Raw genomic sequence first — 17,207 nt, 5'->3', positions numbered from 1 at the left:
TGTACTAGAAAAAACATGCCACCCTCCCTGCTTCCTACAGTAGCGTACCTTCAGATGCACAGCCTTGCTTTGCACTCCCAATACCTTAATGTGTATTTTAGGAACTGTGAACTTGTGCTTGCTTATTGCCTGTTGCAGTATTTAGAGTGATGGTTCCATATTTATCAAAACATTTATTTTAAAGAGCCCCAACCAAATGAGGAATAGAGAACTTGCAAAGGCAGGCTGACTAAGGGTGGAGAAAGCAGAGCCACATTTGACACCACTGCATTCCTCATTTCACCCCTTAAGGACCATCTACCAAAACCTCGCCACCGTGTTTCATCCTGTCATGTTACTGCTGTTCTTTTATGGTTCTCAGTTCTGACATGAACATGTAGTTGAGAGGACTTGCATCACTGCACAAACCCCCAGTATTTCCAGGCAGATGGTGTGGTCCCACCCACTTAGATACTGTTATGTGGAGTGGGCAATTTAGGGAACCTGAATTCATGGCACTTGAAACACGGATTTGTGTGAGCTAGGAGACATGAAAAAGCTGAGTACAAGGTATTTCTTTTATACACTTCAGAACCTAGGAACAAGATTATATCATGCAGCAAAACTTCCCAGAGCCTGGCTTGCTTGGATCTGGATTAGACTTTCAAAGCTGTTCTTAGAATTTTGATAAAGTTGTGCTCATTTTGCCACTTGTTTTAAAATAATGTTTTTACATATGGAAAAATATTATTGGTCAGATAATACTTTTTATGAATTACATTAACCGTATTTTATAAATCACTGACTGAATACATGACATTATATAAAAACATGAATTCTATACCTTTTGTACAAAGATGTACTTTATTAACAGTAATACTTGGATACAAACCGCTCTAGTCTCCTGCTTTCTGTGTTGTTTTTTTCTGTCTCCTGTTCTCCTGTTCCAGAACTTGCAGCTCAAACGAACTCAGTGCTACAAACCTGGCTCTTGCTCTGGGACAGTGGGAATCTGCTGAATATAGTCTCCAAACAGGAAAACGACTCTGGTCCTTTTAGAAGGAAGACTGTGCATTTTCGCAAGTTATGTCCCTCCCAATCTTTAACATTATACCAAGATTACCCTGACTTGATCCAAAACATGGATTTTAATTATTACATAGGAAACGTGGAGAAAGTTACAGTTATAAAATACTTTATTTCCACATTCTGAGTTAGAAGATTACATGGAGGATGCTAGAAATAGAGTAGTGGTCTTACCAGGCTTTTTTGTTTTTTTTTTTTTTTTCCTGAGAATTATACAACTTAATGTCAAAGCATGGGATAAATCCCTAAAATACCAAGAATGTTCCCTTCCCAGGTCGTGAGCTCAGCACTTTCCATAAGAGCCAAGGTTAATATTTATCTATGCCCCATGGCAGTAATTTTTGAAGGTGTTGCTGTTGGGGATTAATTGCTGCTTCAAACGGGCAGTTAACAGTTTAAACAACATTTTTATTGGCATACAGTAGTTCAGTGTCTACTAGTGTGCTGATGGGTTTATGATGATCAAAGTGGACTAAAGAGTTCATCTACTAGCTACACATTATTAGGGGCACTGCTCCATGTGAGTACCCTGGGTTAATGTATGTGAGATGTACAGTCACTGGTGTACACAGAAGAAAGTGTTCATTATAAAATATTGTACTTCAGACTGTTTTCTGTTCTATTTACACTCGGAAATGAATCTCTCAGGCTACTGGTGCTCCAGTGACCTGGTGCCTGAGCACACATGCTCCTGAGGACAGTTCAGACTCTGGTGCGCATATTTCAGCACTGGTTTTCCACAGGGTACAGCACCACGCTTGGAAGAAGTATTGCCACAGTGTCACAGGTTATACACTGCACTGTGTTCAAATAAGTGGGTGAAAAATCGGCTGCAGAACTCATTACACTTACAAATATGCTGCTTGAATTCAATACAACTGATACACAGTTTATATGATCACTGGCATTAAAGGAAACCAGATATGTGTAATCCTATTAATTATCTAATTTTTTACACCTCATTAATTGGGCATTTTGAGATCTTCAGTGTGATTGGAAGCCTGAGATCTGTATTCTGTCTGCCTGCTACAGTTGTTAATCTCAAACAGTGTGGCTATATCTGCTTTCCTCAGGGAACCACAACCTGTCAATGTCCACAACTCCACTGAAGTGAGTTTTACAAGACTCTTTGGGCATCTGTGCCACAGCAGGTTGTACAAACATGCCAGAGGGAATTTCTGAAGGGAATGTAGAATGCCTTCACTGTGATTGCAGTGCAACATGGAGATTTCTGAGCTATGGGGCTAGTTATAGCTATGTCACACAGTGCTTGAGCCTCCTAAGCACACCCTAGTCCCCAGGACGTGGATTCCTATCTCTATTTTCTAACCCTGTTGGAAAATACTGTCTCTGACTACTATTAATGACTTGGTTCTAGCAGACCAATTAACTAAAGACAGCTTGTGATAAATGTTTCTCCTATATAAAATTATGACAGCTTGCTGTCTAAGTATAGGATGAATGTATCCCACACTTCAGCTGAGTAGTGTCACATGGATGTAATGAGGTTATTTAGCATGGAACAGCTGGCGTGTCTTGCTGCTGTGATTCTATGGGACACTGCTCACAAACCATAGCTAGCCTCTTGTCTCACTGCTATTTATTTGTGTTGTCTGACTTTTTGTTTCCTAAGTAAAAGTGACACGTACAATTGGGAAGAAGCTGATTGGCTTCTTAACATAATCTTAGCCAGTTGATAGATTCCTAATTAGTTAACCACAAATTCTGGTCTTATGGGGACACTGCTGGAATGGAGCACAGAAAGCCAAGCCTCTGCCTCATGCCCACATATGGAATGTGAAAACAGAAGCTGTTTGCAAAAATAAATAAGAGGTGTGAGTAGAAAAGTACACTATAAAAATATAACAGATAATTTATTTATAAATCACCCGCTTAAATAAGAAATTGTTGCAATTTTTAATTCCAGACTGTCTCTCTGTGCCTCTCCCTTTCAATGACTACACTGCTCTTTACTTACCTCTGGTATCTCACATCCCTGCTGGCTGATTCTGTCTTTTCTTTGCTATATCTGTCACCCAGAACCTAAATCCTAGTTGCTGGGAATGAATTAATAAATAGTCTAAGGAAGCTGCCACGGTTCTGGAGACTGAAAGATTTTAGGTAGACCCAAGTCCAACAGGCTAGCCTTGCTATCGAAGTAGTCATAGAGCCATAGAATGGCTTGAGTTGGAGAGGACCTTAAGATCATCAAGTTCCAACGGCCCCTGTCAGGGAAGCCTCACACTAGACCGTGTTGCCCAATGCTTTGTCCGGCCTGGCCTTGAACACAGGCAGGGATGGAACATTTACCACTAAATTTAGTTAGTATTTGACTTAATTCCTGAGCATACATACAGTTATATGAATTTACAATCTGTTTAGTAGTGCTGGAGAGAGCACTTGAAATTCTGAGTCTCTTTCAGGGAAAATGAACAAGATTTTAAGGACTTTTTTGTCTAAAGCTAGGCTCAATCCAACCTATCATATATTCACACAGCCACGATGAGCTTGTATTTCCTGATGTTTTAATTGAAATACAGTGTTGTGTCGTTTTTCCCCAGGTTCTAGAAGAATGTGCCCCTTTTTGGGAGGGGAAGGGTTTGTTCCATTTTTGGAATTCTGTTAAAGTGTTTTCATTCAGCTGGGCTTCTGCAGCGAAGTCAACTGTGCCATAAATCTTGGTACTAGTTAATGTCGAAAATAGCTATATCATTCATGTACTTCTCTCTGCTTCCTTTCCTTCTATTTATCCTTTCCAGAAGAAGTACCAGTATGGTGATCCTGAATGCTGGAGGACTGGGCTGTTTTCATTGTGTAATACAATTTCTGTTGGCTGCTCCTGCTCCTGCTACAGTCAAACTCTGGCCAAAACGTTAAGCTAAATTGCATGAACACTGAGAGTACTCATGGAGTTGGGTGTGCCCATTCATGAAAATTACAGCAAGGGTGAGAATATTAAAAGCTGCAATACTGAGATTTCTCAGTCTTGGGACTCTAGTTAATTTCTCATTTGGAATGAAATACACTTCAGAAACATCACTACCCTTGCCATGTTATTCTTTTAACCAGACACCTAAAGCAGTTAAGCTGTGGTTTTGAAGGTGAACTCAAACAAGAATAACAATTCAAGCTCTTAATACCGTATTTTCCCAGTTTAAAGCTACATTGAAAGCTAGGTATTTCATCCACATAATTAACTACTAGCTTATACAGTTGAAGGATGGGTTTCATCCTTCTTGTAACTGAAAGCAGAAGATGTGTTATTGTTCTAGGAAAGCAATATTGCCAGATTTTTCACAGAATCTTGAAAATTGGAGATTCAGTGCATTCTCTGTAGCTTTTTCCTCTTTACTCACTGGTGTATAGATTATACCTCTTCCAGGCCTTTCTTTTCAGTCCCTTTGATTTGTAGGTATTTTGTATGAACTTGATTAGAGTACCACAGAAACTCTAGATGAAAATTTACATTCTTAGCTTCTACCACAGCATTATATCCAATAAATTTTATTTCCTGTGCATTATTTATCTAAGTTTATTCTATGAAAAAAAAAAAAGTTTGTTGGAAAATCAGTCTTAATTAGAAAAAAAATCTATATTTAAGGAAGTAGAACAGTGCTAACTCTTAAATGCTATATTCTTGCTACATATACTTTAGCCAAATACTTCATAAATACTGAGAAGTTATCTGGATTTACATCTTTTTCTATGTAGAGAAAATAAAGGAGATGCTTTTACATTCTGTTTTAATTGGGTCAAAAAGTAAGCAAGATTTACTTTCACGGTTGGTTGTTTAGAGTGTCATCCAGTTTGATGGAGAATCTGGCTGACATGTCTCAACCAGCAGAATAAATCAGAGCACTCATTCACGTGTTGCTACCAATATATATATAGGTTCCAAAAGATGAGACTCTTAACTCCTACCTCTCTCCATATCAGGCAGTAAAAGAATTTAAACCTGGGACTAACCTCCAAATGCTCTGATAAGCGGCAGCGGCATCACTTTCCCCTTTGTTACACCTGAGTTGAAAAGATCTGAGCTACACACAGACCTCTGAAGAAAAGACAGAAAAGACTTTCTGATGAGGACAGAAAGATCGAGGTCACTGGAGGTTGGTGCTCAGCAATGGTGGGTAGGTCTCATATTTCTTCTGTGGATAAGGAGTTTTGTCACCCCCTTATTGGGTGACACACCCCCATTTGGGCTTTTTTGTCTCTAACCATTACATACATAGCGCTCCTCATCAACAAGGATTTTAAGTACCTGATTCAGAATTTTGTTTTCCATTAAGAAAGCTGTAGCCTTGCAGGACTTCAAAAAAATTTCACTTTCAATGTAATTTGCAACAAAGTCAAGATTGTGATTTGTAACATTCACATGATAGGTATGAAAGGTTTGTATCCATATGAAATCTTTCTTTTAAAGCCAGCCAGTCTGTTAGTTCTGTCTAGGGTTTACAGTAGATCACTCTTATTGGTCCTCTCCTCAGTCATTTTAGATTAGACATATATAATTTTACTATTTTCAAACAGAAATGTCATGCCCACTGTGTTCAGTTACTGTGCATTACTCCTATTTAATAAGGTGGAAGTTGGTCTTTGAAAATGCCTCAAGTATCCTGAAGGTGTGAAAGTTAAAGACAAAATTTACCCTAGGCAGAGAACAAGAGGATTCTGGGGCCATTCCTTTATTCCCCAGGGAACAAGAGCAAATTTAACAGAATCAATGTACATGTTTTTTCTTGCTTGAAGATTTGTTATGAATGTAAGAACCACTCAATTTCCCCATGTTCCCAACAGCATGAAAGTAAGTTTTCAGAAAGGACCTGTCTCTCTCAGCTGCCAACATGTTTGGAAAGAGTCTGATAAAGCTTTTTCCCAGAGAACCCTCACAGCCTCTGTGTGAGACAAAATTCAGACAGGTTGTAAAGCATAACCAGTAGCTCAAACATTCTCTGTGGTAAACCACCATGTTCCTTTAAGAGCTGTTTCTTTTTGCCACTCTGTTAATGTTCCCAGCTGTTTACTTGTTCCCAGGTATGAAATCAAATGCTGGAAGAGCTGAGCTGGGCTGCAGCATGACTCAGTGACCATCACCATATTCCTTTGAAGGAAGGATCTGGCAGGCAGCACTATCTGGAATCATACCTTAAGTATGCACATGTAAATATACAAACTCCAGTCCTGAGGTGTAATTTATTTGAGATAATTATTTGCTTGTTCCCAGGAGGATAAGAAAAGAAAGCATAAGGTAGTATGTAGTAGTAGAAAGTGTTGTTGCATGGTCATTTCCTTCATTTGCTCTCGATACCATCTGGATTCTGTAGAATCAGGCGCAAATCCTGCATCCCATCTTACATCCCATTTAGGATGGTAAATTTGGACCATCTCCACTGAAGTAACAGAGAGGCATTAACACAAAACCAGTCAGACTTATGGATCTTCAGATCCCATTTTATTAAATCAAGTTTATATGTTCAGAATGATGTTCTTTGGAATGTGCTACATTAAAAATAAACATTTTGTGTCCTGCTGTACAGCATTTACCTAGAGATAGAAACCTGCTTCTTACACCTATATTTAGGGGCCATTCTGCAGTGACTTTCCTTATACACTGGGGAAGTTGAGTTGGAGTAACTCCAGTTACAGTGTGTGACATGATGCAACCTTATTGCAACTCATCTGCAGCAATAACACATATTGCAGCGGATATGTAAAGAAATAGAAATAGATTCTGGTTTCCTAGGATCTGTGTTTGAACTCTGAGCATGTATATGATTCTGTGACAAAAGCCATTAAATTATATTGATGCTAGATCTATGGTAACTGATATCATGTGAATGTAATTTTTATCTGGATGTTGAATTCCTATTTATTTTGCATTGTAGGATTCATTACAATACTGAGCTGCAGTATTTTGTATAGCTACTAAATAAACAGTGTGTATGAGACTCTGCATGGTCTGTGAAGGAAGCTTCTGGAACCATCCCTTCCCTGTTACACAAAAGGAAGAATTCAGGGATACAAAACTAATCATTGTGTTGGAGGAAGTGGTCTTAGGAAAATAAGGAGTCTTTAAAATACATCCATGGCCCCACTCATTTTCTGGCTGAGTCACTGATTTTCTGCGCAATCCTGGACAAATAATTTTGATTATATCTACAGTATATAATGTAGGATCCTGCAGAAATACCCACAGCGACTTTGGATGAACTTTGAGAACTATTTTTTTGCCTCACTTCAATGAAATTTTCAGGTCAAAAAGCTGGGACAGGTCACATAGGTCATGTGGTACTGGGTTAATAAACTGTACATTTATCAAATTGGGTAGAAGACACCAAGCTATTGATTTTCAGGGGAAAGATTTTTTTGGTTGCTTGGTTGCTTGGTTTGATTTTGGAAAGGAAAAAAGCAAACACCTTAATGGGAATAGGGAATTTTAGAAATTAAAAACTCTTATTTTTTCTGAGCCTGTTTTCCTTAGACAAAATGGAATTCCTCAGAAAATTGCCCTGTGGAATGACATGACTGTAGATCTGGAAGCAAGCATTTTTTCTGTATTTCTTGTTGCACTTTTGCCTATGAATGCACAGGACCATGAGTGTTCCAGGGAGGACTGTGAACTGAACCTGGCCTGGCTGGTTTGATGTCTTTATCAGAACAACTTTGCCATGTGTTTGAGGAAACAGCAAGTTGACCTTGGTGGTCCCTGTGTTACAGGATTGGGAGTATCTGTGCTTCTAGCTGGGAACCCTGGTTGCCAGCTCCAGCTGAGGTGCCAGCAAGAACAGCCCCAAATCTTACTGAATTCCAGTGTAGCCAACAGAGCTGCTGCCGTTTCAAGAGTCGCTCTGGGTCCTTGCAAAGATTTAAGTGAATCCCAGCACAGTTCATGAGTTCCTTTCTGCGCATCCCCTTGGGCCAGAAGGGTTGCAAAGTGGGAGTGACAGAATGTCTCCTGAGCTCCTTCGGGGACTCCTTCTATCCTTACCTTGCCTCTGTGTGAGACACCGTGTGTTTGGACACACAAGATGTCTCAGCTGTGCTACTCATACCACCCAGATGTGGGCAGTAAGTGTTTGTGTGTGTGTCTGTGTGTAACTTGGTTCTCTCTAGTGAGGAAACCTTTAGGGCTATGTACTGGTAGGAGATGCTCTGGCTGCTACATGGCTCTGCACATCTCCCCATTGTGGCACCTGAGCACTATGTGCTGTCTGTGATCCGTCAGTTTGGGGCCTGGGTTCAGGGGTCTTGCTTTGAGATGCAGGTGCTGTGGCAGGGAACTAAGCTGGAGACATGAGCAAATGCAAAAGATGTCTGACAATTCTGCACTTCCTGAGGGTTCTTATGGCTGTTACATCTCAGTAAGAGGGTGACAAAGGGGAAGGAGAAGTCACCTTGAGCCAGGGGGAGGGGGCCATGCAATAACCACAAAATGAGCCTTTGAAGTCTTTTCTCATCTGAAAAACATCATTTTTAAGTTTATAATCTCACTTTTCCATGTTGGCATGTGAATAAGTCTGTTGTTTAAATACCCCGGAGAAAATGAATGTGGTATTTGTGTAATATGTGGCATTTTAAAATATGACCTAGATATTTAGGAAGCCTTTGTACACCCACCTTCGCTACCCCCCTTTTAGCTGCTCTGAGGCCCTTTCATGAAGTTCTCTTTTTACTTAAAAAACAAACAAGCAAAAAACCCAACAAGACAAAACAAAAAAACCCCAAACAAACAAAAAATCCCAAACAATCAACAACAACAACAACAAAAATAAAACAACACCCCAAAACGGATTGTTACTATGTTTGTGCTCTGCTGGTTTTGCTTTGTCTCATAGGAAATAGCTGTTTTTATGCTACCCCTTAAGCTCAATGCCTGATCCTACAGTTTTCTTCCTGGCTGAAGCTGTCTGATCTTATATGAACAAATATCTTGCAATTACATTTCACAATAAATGTAGACACTGTGCAACAAACCCATGGCAGAACTAGTTGTGATAATGGTGGAGAATTATAAGAAATGCTATATGAAAGCAAGAAAGCAGTTGGTCTTCAGAGGCATAAAAAGAAAGAGCAGAGTGCAAAGGTGGGCTGAACAGTTCAGAGGTAGAAAGATATTCTGATTTTTCTAAAAACAAAAGTAACATTGATGCTTTGCTCTTTGGTTTGAATTCTTTCCTTTTTTTCTCTCTCTGCACTGGACATGCAGACATTTCAAAGCAAGGTAAGACTTTCTCATCTCTCTATATTATTTTAGGGGATATTTCTTTTTAGTCCAAATGCAGTGTTTTCTTTCCAGATGCAAAATGAAAAGCCTTCACCCCCACTTTTGAATAGGAATCATTTACTCAGGAGCAGACCATATACTTGGCTAAATATTCCAAGCTATTCTTTTAGAATAAAAAAGTAGAGCAGGAACTCAGATCCAAATTCCTCTGAATTTCAGAAATACTCCAGTCCTGTTTCTAATTGGTGCATTTTTAAATTTGTTTCTAGCAAATGCCAAAGGCATTATTTAAGTATAAGACAGTTCGTTAAATTGTTACCACAATTTTTCTCTAAGCACTTTGCCCTGAAGAAATTTTCTGCATATGATGAGAGGTGCCTGTATAGCCCCAGACAGACTTGCAAACTGGAGGAAGTGTTTTGAATGTAATAACTATGCAGTAGTACAGAAGACAATCTGGAATAGTTCAGCTACCGTCCCTCACTGTTTTATAATTAGTTACCTTAGTTTAGATGCCAAACATAGAAAATTATTATCCTTCTGTACTGCCGTTTCCCATTACTATTTGGCAGTCTTAATTTCATTATATGCTGAAAAAATCCCTCTCTGCAAACTCTGCTAAAGAAACACAATTGTCTTAGAAAAGTAGCTAAAGTATGTGAGGGTTAAAAGTAACTTTTTTCCCATAAGTGTCACTCTCCCAGCTTAGAATTCTTTAATAGATACAGAGCAGCGCAGAACTGAAAGCATTTTTAATTTCAGTGCTTTGTATATTTACAGAAGGATTACAACAAACTTCTACACTTTATCTACATTTTAATAGGTCAGCGTGAACATACGAAGTGTATTAAGGTGGACTGCCTTCCTTATTAAACTTACGTGAATTTGTCAAAAGCCCTTAGCAGTTGTATGCAATAGGGGCTGAACAGCCATGCATGATTGAGGTCATGCATCCAGCCAGTTTGTAAGATGATCCCTCTGTACGGAGCCATCAGCCATCCCTAGCATAGGGGCGCAGTCATACACGCATTCCTGTCAAGTCATCTTGTGAAAGGCTGCTTGCTTCCAGCTTGGCTTGAAAGTGCAACCTTAATAAAACTCACTGAAGCCTGAGAGAAAATAGCAGTTCTGCAGCAGATAGTGTAGGGGAAAGAGACTGGGATATGCATATGCAGCTGACTAAAGCAGGCTACATGCTGGACTGTAACAGAGAGGAAACAATAAATCTTAACTACTATGCAATAAATATTCCCAATTTTAACTAAGGAATCTATCCTCATAGTGAAATTAAAAACCAAACAGTTTATCCAAGCTTGATTACCAAAGTGCTCTTCTGCAGTCCTTTTTCCAAAGACTTCAAGGGAAATTAAGAACAAATTTATAGAAAGAGGAAGAAAAATTTTTTGTTAAAGCAGGAAAGGAAAGTAATAATAACATGTCAGTTTTCCTTTCCTTTGCTTTCCTGGCAGCGATTCTTCCTCATATAGGCTGTAATAATCAGCGTCGGGGTCCAGAAGCCAGTGGGAGAAGATTTAACCGGATTCAGCACGGGCAGTGCACCTACACTTTCATTCTGCCAGAACAGGACGGGAACTGTCGTGAAAGCACGACAGACCAGTATAACACAAATGCTCTTCAGAGAGATGCTCCTCACGTGGAACAGGATTTCCCTTCCCAGAAACTGCAACATCTGGAACATGTGATGGAAAATTACACTCAGTGGCTGCAAAAAGTAAGTGTTTCTTTTTTTCATTTCTCACTAAATGGATTTTTTTGGTGACCCTTATGCTGTTCACGGTGTTCATTAGTTTCTATGAGAAATGAGGTAATAAGGATTACCTAGTTCGTGGCTGTGTAGGGGAGAAATGTTTCAGCCAGAGTGCACCATTCTTGGTGACATTGCTTTTGGGAGCAGAATTTTCCTGTTGTGAAAGATGCAGCTTCTTGAAGTTTTATCTCAAGAGACTGCGGATGCCTGTAAGCCAAAGAACACAAAAATTCTCCAGAGATGCTAATGATAGAATTTACTAAGTATTCCTGTAAACTCTCTTACAGCTCACAGCGTCAGATCACATGCCATGCAGGATACCTGCTACTCTGACAGCGAAAGGGAGCATTTAAAAAAATCAGCATTTAAAGGCACCGGGTTAAGAACATCATTGTTCCTCTGTAAACAAATCCATATAAATGGTTCTACACAGCTAACTGCTGGAAAGAAAGAAGAAAGTATATAGGCATTCACAGTCCTAAAACATCACAGTAAAAGTTTTTAACTGTGTAGATTGCACTGGAGTTCAAACAGCCTGTTTTAATTTGTGTGGTGTATATGTGCATTCTGTCATAGGAAGGGAAAAATGGGTTTGAAGGTGTAGCAGTAACTTAGCAGAAGTAATTACTTTTAAGAATTTGTGCAGCAGTTCTAATTTTCTAATGAACTTTTCAGTATTTTATGCATTAGCTGAAGTTTGGGCTTGAGAAGACTTAAATATGTGAATAATTCCACTCATATGAGCAGTCCCATTCACCTTAACAGGATTACTCACTTGTGTAAAATTACATACCTTGCAGGATCTTTTCAATGCCTTGGTAATGAAAATGTCTTGGCGTAGCTGACCAGTAAAAATAAATAAACAGTCTTTGTATATAGTTATTTGTAATATTTCAGTACTCATTCTGGCATTTTGACATGGCAAAGCAGAAAATTGAGCAATTGAGGGATGTAACTAGTTGTGTAAGATGGCACAAGAAAACTACTGTATGTACTCTTTTGAAAGCGACATTAAACTCTAACACAAGTTCATCCTAAGAATGAGCATCAATAAAAATCTAGTGAAGACTTTACTAGGTGAGGTAAGATTTCCTATTAGCATAGTTAGTTACCTGTGTTATTCACAAGTTTTGTTTCATCCAGGCAGTATACAAGACAGAAATATGTTAAAAAGAATATACAGTCATTCCCCATCCCCCTAACCCTCCTAAAGTCTTTAAAGAGGATTTCCTGGTCTCTTGATAAATTAATTGTGCTCTTTGTATATCTGGCCCTAGCAAGAGAGAAAAGCCCCTGTCAGTAACTGTATATAACTGTAAAACAAAATATAATCAAGCATTTACTTTTTAGACTACTTTCCTTTTTTTTTTTTTTTTTAGGTATCTTAGTCTGCTTTGGGAATATAATGCTGGAAATGAGGGGATGCCTTTTGTAGAGGAAAGCATTTCTTAAGAAATTATTTTACTATACCTTGGGAGGGCTGAGGCAAGCACTAAAAAGAGGAAAGTTGTTATTTGTATTTATACACACATGATTTTACTTGAGCAAAGTGCCTGCTGGATCATGCTTATAAGACTTATTCTGTGTTTGTCCACTAGAGACTGAACTAAGATCACTGTTTCAGTGTGAGCTGAGCACGAAGAAATACGAGTCTCTAGAGTGTGAATGTCTGAGTTAGGGTTAGTCCTCTCACACTTTGGAGGGAAGTGATTAAACAGGTAAGAAGCCCAGTGAAAGAGGTTTATATTTGAGGACTGTTTTTTCTGCAGTTATTGTTAAACATGCTATGGGCAGACCTATTCCCCCCTCCTCCTTTCCTTCCCAGCCCCCAAGCCTCTGCTCCCAGGGGTTTACATAAAACTGGGATTGTGCACATATCCCCATGTGTCAGTTTTCCCTGGAATAAAAGGACTCGTTTCTCTGTACGATGGAGTATGGCTCGCTCTGAACAAATGAGGCTGATGCAGCTCTATTATAGCATCTCTGAATACTGAATTTGCTTTTTTGTTGTTGCCGTCACAAAGCATCTCAGCCATAACTCATTTCCTTTCTAAACAAGCATAATGTTGAAGTGCAGTGAATATATTATGTAGATAACTTGCATATCATTTTTATACTCTGCATTTTTTTCCCTCCCTGTATTTTTAATATCAGATGTAGCTGCTGCTACACTAAACAGTATTTTACAATTGCACCTGCAATGACCAAAGTAAAGAATAATTTATAGTTATAGGTGTATGACTGGAAGTGAATAGCTAGAATATGACACAATGTTTAAGAATTTGAGATGTATTCTGAATTACATAATGGAAATAGCTTTATTACTTCAGGTTATATGTATAACTTTCATTAAAATTGTCCATTGGCTTTATTTGAGTGACTTGTTTTCTCAGCACCAATGCTAACCTGCAATATTGAAGGACTATTTATTAAGGAAGTTTGGGAGAAACATGATTTGCTTAACTCTGTAGTATCTTAAAATGTTTTTCTTTGATATCTAAACTAGCAGATTTCTAGGAGCAAAGCAAGTATCAAAGTAAAATAAGAACACAAGCCTGAGTGAAGATAAAAATGTGATTGTCTGTGGAGCCAATTACTGGCAGTTAAGTTCCAGCCTTGTCCACTGACATTTGCATATCTATAGTCAGTGTAACAGGGATTGGTTGTCAAATCAGGGACCCAGCAAAATGCTCTGCACAGAAACTATTCGGACGAAGATGACTTGGTAAACATTTTTAGAGATTTTCCTAGAACTGTTTATTTTAATACCGGATAGCTTTCCCCATTGTTTAAGCTTGGGTTTCATTTCTGCAATATGTTTATACTAATAGTTCAAAACAAACAGTTCATCACATTCTCCTTGCAGTAACTGACTGGCACACGTGATACTGTTCGGTATTTAATTGCAGTGTCTAAGTATTGCCAAAGAGGATTTACATGAAATGTTATCATCGTGTCTTGCTTGGGAACTTTCTGTTAGTCAGCTTGTTGAACTCAAGGCATCGATGGACTCTGTATAAATCAGAATAGCTATATAGATGAGTTTTTCACATACTTATCCATCAGTCCAAAAAATAGTAATAGTTGTTATTACAGTAGTGAATTTTACATGATCCACTTGTTCTTTTTTTTCCTGATCATCACCTAGGCAGAATAATATAAAAGTTTAAAATTAATTCTTAATAATAATATACAATAAGAGGCTAACGCAGCTGTACAAGTTTGAGTTGAAAGTGAACCACAACTATTCTGTCAGCCAGATCCCAAACTTAGATTTCTTAGATTTTTTTTTTTTTCGTTTTCTCTGCAAATATTGATGGCATCACTAGACTTAAACCAAATAAAGAAGCTTCCACTCACTTCCCTTTGCCTGCAAAGTGCCTGTTCTGTCACCAACTATAACAGAAGTATAAAATGATGAGCTAGTTTCAGTCATTAAAGAAAGAAATTATGAGCAATTTTTTCTGGGGTATCTGTAGTCATTTGATAGTCCACTTTAAAGTTTATTCTTCTCATTGTTATGATAAATTATTTATCTATGGCATTCTTTGTGCTCTCTGTTCCCTAGTTTTACAGAAGTAAGATCACAAGTGCTCACTTGGGTTTTAAGCATGCAAGGAATCTAGGTTTTTGAAGGGGACCAATCATTGTATAGAAGAAAGTAGCTTTTGGAAAGACTGGTCTCTAACACTGTGTGCTGTGGCTCCACTGAAAATTTGAAATAATAATAATTTGCTTATGTGTGTGGATTGTGCCTTGGATTTTATATTGTTTGCTGAAGATGGCAAAATTGCTTATATGTCATTCTTGCTGTGAAGCTGTGTGAAAATGTGACAGAGCCTGCCCTGAAGAGGGCATATCTAGATGTGTCATAATATCCTATGAGGCAAATTTCTATTCATACAAAGATGGAGGTGGCCATAGTGTGTGTAAAATTTTGTCACATTAAGAAACCAATATTCCCTATTGAACAAATACAAGAAATAGTAAAAATTTTATTTATGCTTATGTCTCACTGGGCATTTTGTAATGTGGCATCTGGCCTTAGAGTCCGCATAACATTTGGATGTTAAGTGCAACCAGGACATCCATGATGAACTTCTGTTAATTTTCCCACATAAAAACAGATAATTAGGTTTGGAATCTACCATTGTTCTTGTGCTTATAATACTGGCAGAGCTGTGTAAGGAATGGCTTTTCAGTAAATCTTCCCTTTTCAAGGTGGACTAGGGCTAAAAGGAAACAGTGAGAACGTTTCATCCAAAACTGGCCATTAGCCCCCTTTTTGGTATCCAGCTCGAATCTGTTGTCTAGACTGAGAAGCTGTTTACTATTTTAGGTACTCCTTTTTGCTTCAGAGTCAATGAATTCTCATATCCAAAACAGAGCCTCATCCTAGTGACCTTTGAAATGCAGTTCTCACAAACAAGCCTTGAAACAAATGATGGGATTCAAATTAGTGGGATTACTTATATATTATGTACTACTCTATGATTAAGTATATAAAAATGGAATTTAAAAAGCAAAAGTAAGTTCATGGAAATAAACTGATTCTAAGAAAATTCATGTTTGAATGTAAAACTGAAATTGCTTATTTACCTCTAAACAATCTCTTGGCTAATAATATGCCTACATTTTAAAGCAGTATTAATCACATTTCTGAAGTCATTGGGATAATTTGAGGTATCAGTAAGAAAGGGACAATGCTTTAAATGTGGAAATGCCTGAAAGCGTTACATTTATTTGGGGCATAATCGATTTGGCAAAGTTGTAGGGTTTTTTTTTAAGAAGCAGAAGGGCACTCTCATATGTGCCACATTTGGTAGAAAATTACTTTAAAAAAAGAGTATTTCCCAAGTTTGGACAGAAGGTTTTACATAATGTGCAGTAGAACCTGAATATGTTTGTTTCCAGTGATGACAGCTGTAATTAGGAACTTTCTGGTAACAATAAAATATTGCATTTATTAGTCATCAGAACTGTCCAACTGACATGCCCAGTGGGAGATCACATTTAGAGCACTGAGAGGTTTTCTAAACGAAACTGATATAAAGTAAACTGCGTGTCATTTTGAGGGTGCTGAGAACTCATTGTTCCCATTCCCTTCTGTGGTTTGGAACCAATTTTCACAGAGCTGGGTGCTCTGTGACAAAAAAAAAAAAAAAAAAAAAAAAGGAAAAGAAAGACAGCCCATGTGGGAAAAGTAAGGAGCTGGGTATTTTTTGTCTGCATCATCCCACCCAAACTTCTGTCTGAAAGCCAGAGATAGCCAAGATAGGTTTCTCTTTGCTGTGGGGAATGTCTCAGTGCTGTGTCAAGAGACAGTAGCAAGCCCAAAGGAAGAGCCAGCCATCTGAATGGTCTTGTGGAAGTCCCTGCTTCTCTTCATTGACCCCAGGGAGATCCTCAGCAGCTCACTTCCTGACTTAGATGCCTCATTTAAATGGGATAGATTTAAGCTTTACTTCTATCCATGGCTGTAGCACAGACTTCCCTAGTGACTGTAAGGAAATTGTAAACTTTAAGTATTTCAGTTACTCTTTTCTAACACAAATATAGTACTACTACCTAATTTCACAATGCTGTTGGGATGCTTAATACGTTATTTTTTGTGTTGTTTCTGGAGTCTTTCTATGGGAAGGTATTTTGTGCTATTAAGAGTTTATAAATTATAATAATACTTCCAAAGTTTGCAGAAAATGGAGCAAGATTGAAAAATCTTTTGGAAGAAAATTAGTTTTAAAATTAGCAGCTAAAATAATTTGTAAAGAATAAGCAGATAAATACAATGAATCTGAATCTGTAGTGCTAGGTATATTTTGCAGGTTGCAGTTGAGCAAATTGATTGCATATATCCTTTTAACAGTGAGAATAGTCCTTATTCTTTCAGTATTCTTCAAACACATTAAGCAGCTTCTGCTCCAGACAGTATTTAACTAAGATGAATAAGACTGTGTCTTGGTCATGTATGGATTCTCAGAAGACCAGTGAGGGATGGCTAGTTTTTTAGAGCTATTGTTACCAGCAATTTTGAATAAACTTGTCACCATCAAAACTGAACTCACATGATTTATAGGAAGGTGAAGATACTTAACAACCTGCTCATATTCATCTGAATTTATGGTTCAGCTTAGTTCAGTCCTCTTCTCC

The 17,207-nt window shown here is 38.2% G+C and overlaps 1 protein-coding gene across 1 annotated transcript in view; it reads left to right on the top strand.

The window, feature by feature from the left end:
- Positions 1 to 8,854: 8,854 nt before the first annotated feature.
- The window catches only part of ANGPT1 (angiopoietin 1), a 159,559-nt gene continuing 151,206 nt past the window's right edge, over positions 8,855 to 17,207 (top strand). The window contains exon 1 of the mRNA XM_061373389.1: positions 8,855 to 11,021. Within this exon, the coding sequence (XP_061229373.1) occupies positions 10,725 to 11,021 (297 nt within the window). The 5' untranslated portion in view covers positions 8,855 to 10,724. The remainder of the gene's footprint in view (positions 11,022 to 17,207) is intronic.

Source organism: Neopsephotus bourkii, unplaced genomic scaffold (assembly GCF_033783945.1).
Source record: "Neopsephotus bourkii isolate Nb327-2 ecotype Australia unplaced genomic scaffold, CSIRO-AGI_Nbou_v1 NB_1630, whole genome shotgun sequence".
Lineage (NCBI taxonomy): Eukaryota > Metazoa > Chordata > Aves > Psittaciformes > Psittacidae > Neopsephotus > Neopsephotus bourkii.
Note: the sequence above shows the minus strand (reverse complement) of the source record. Positions and strands in the feature narration are given on the sequence as shown.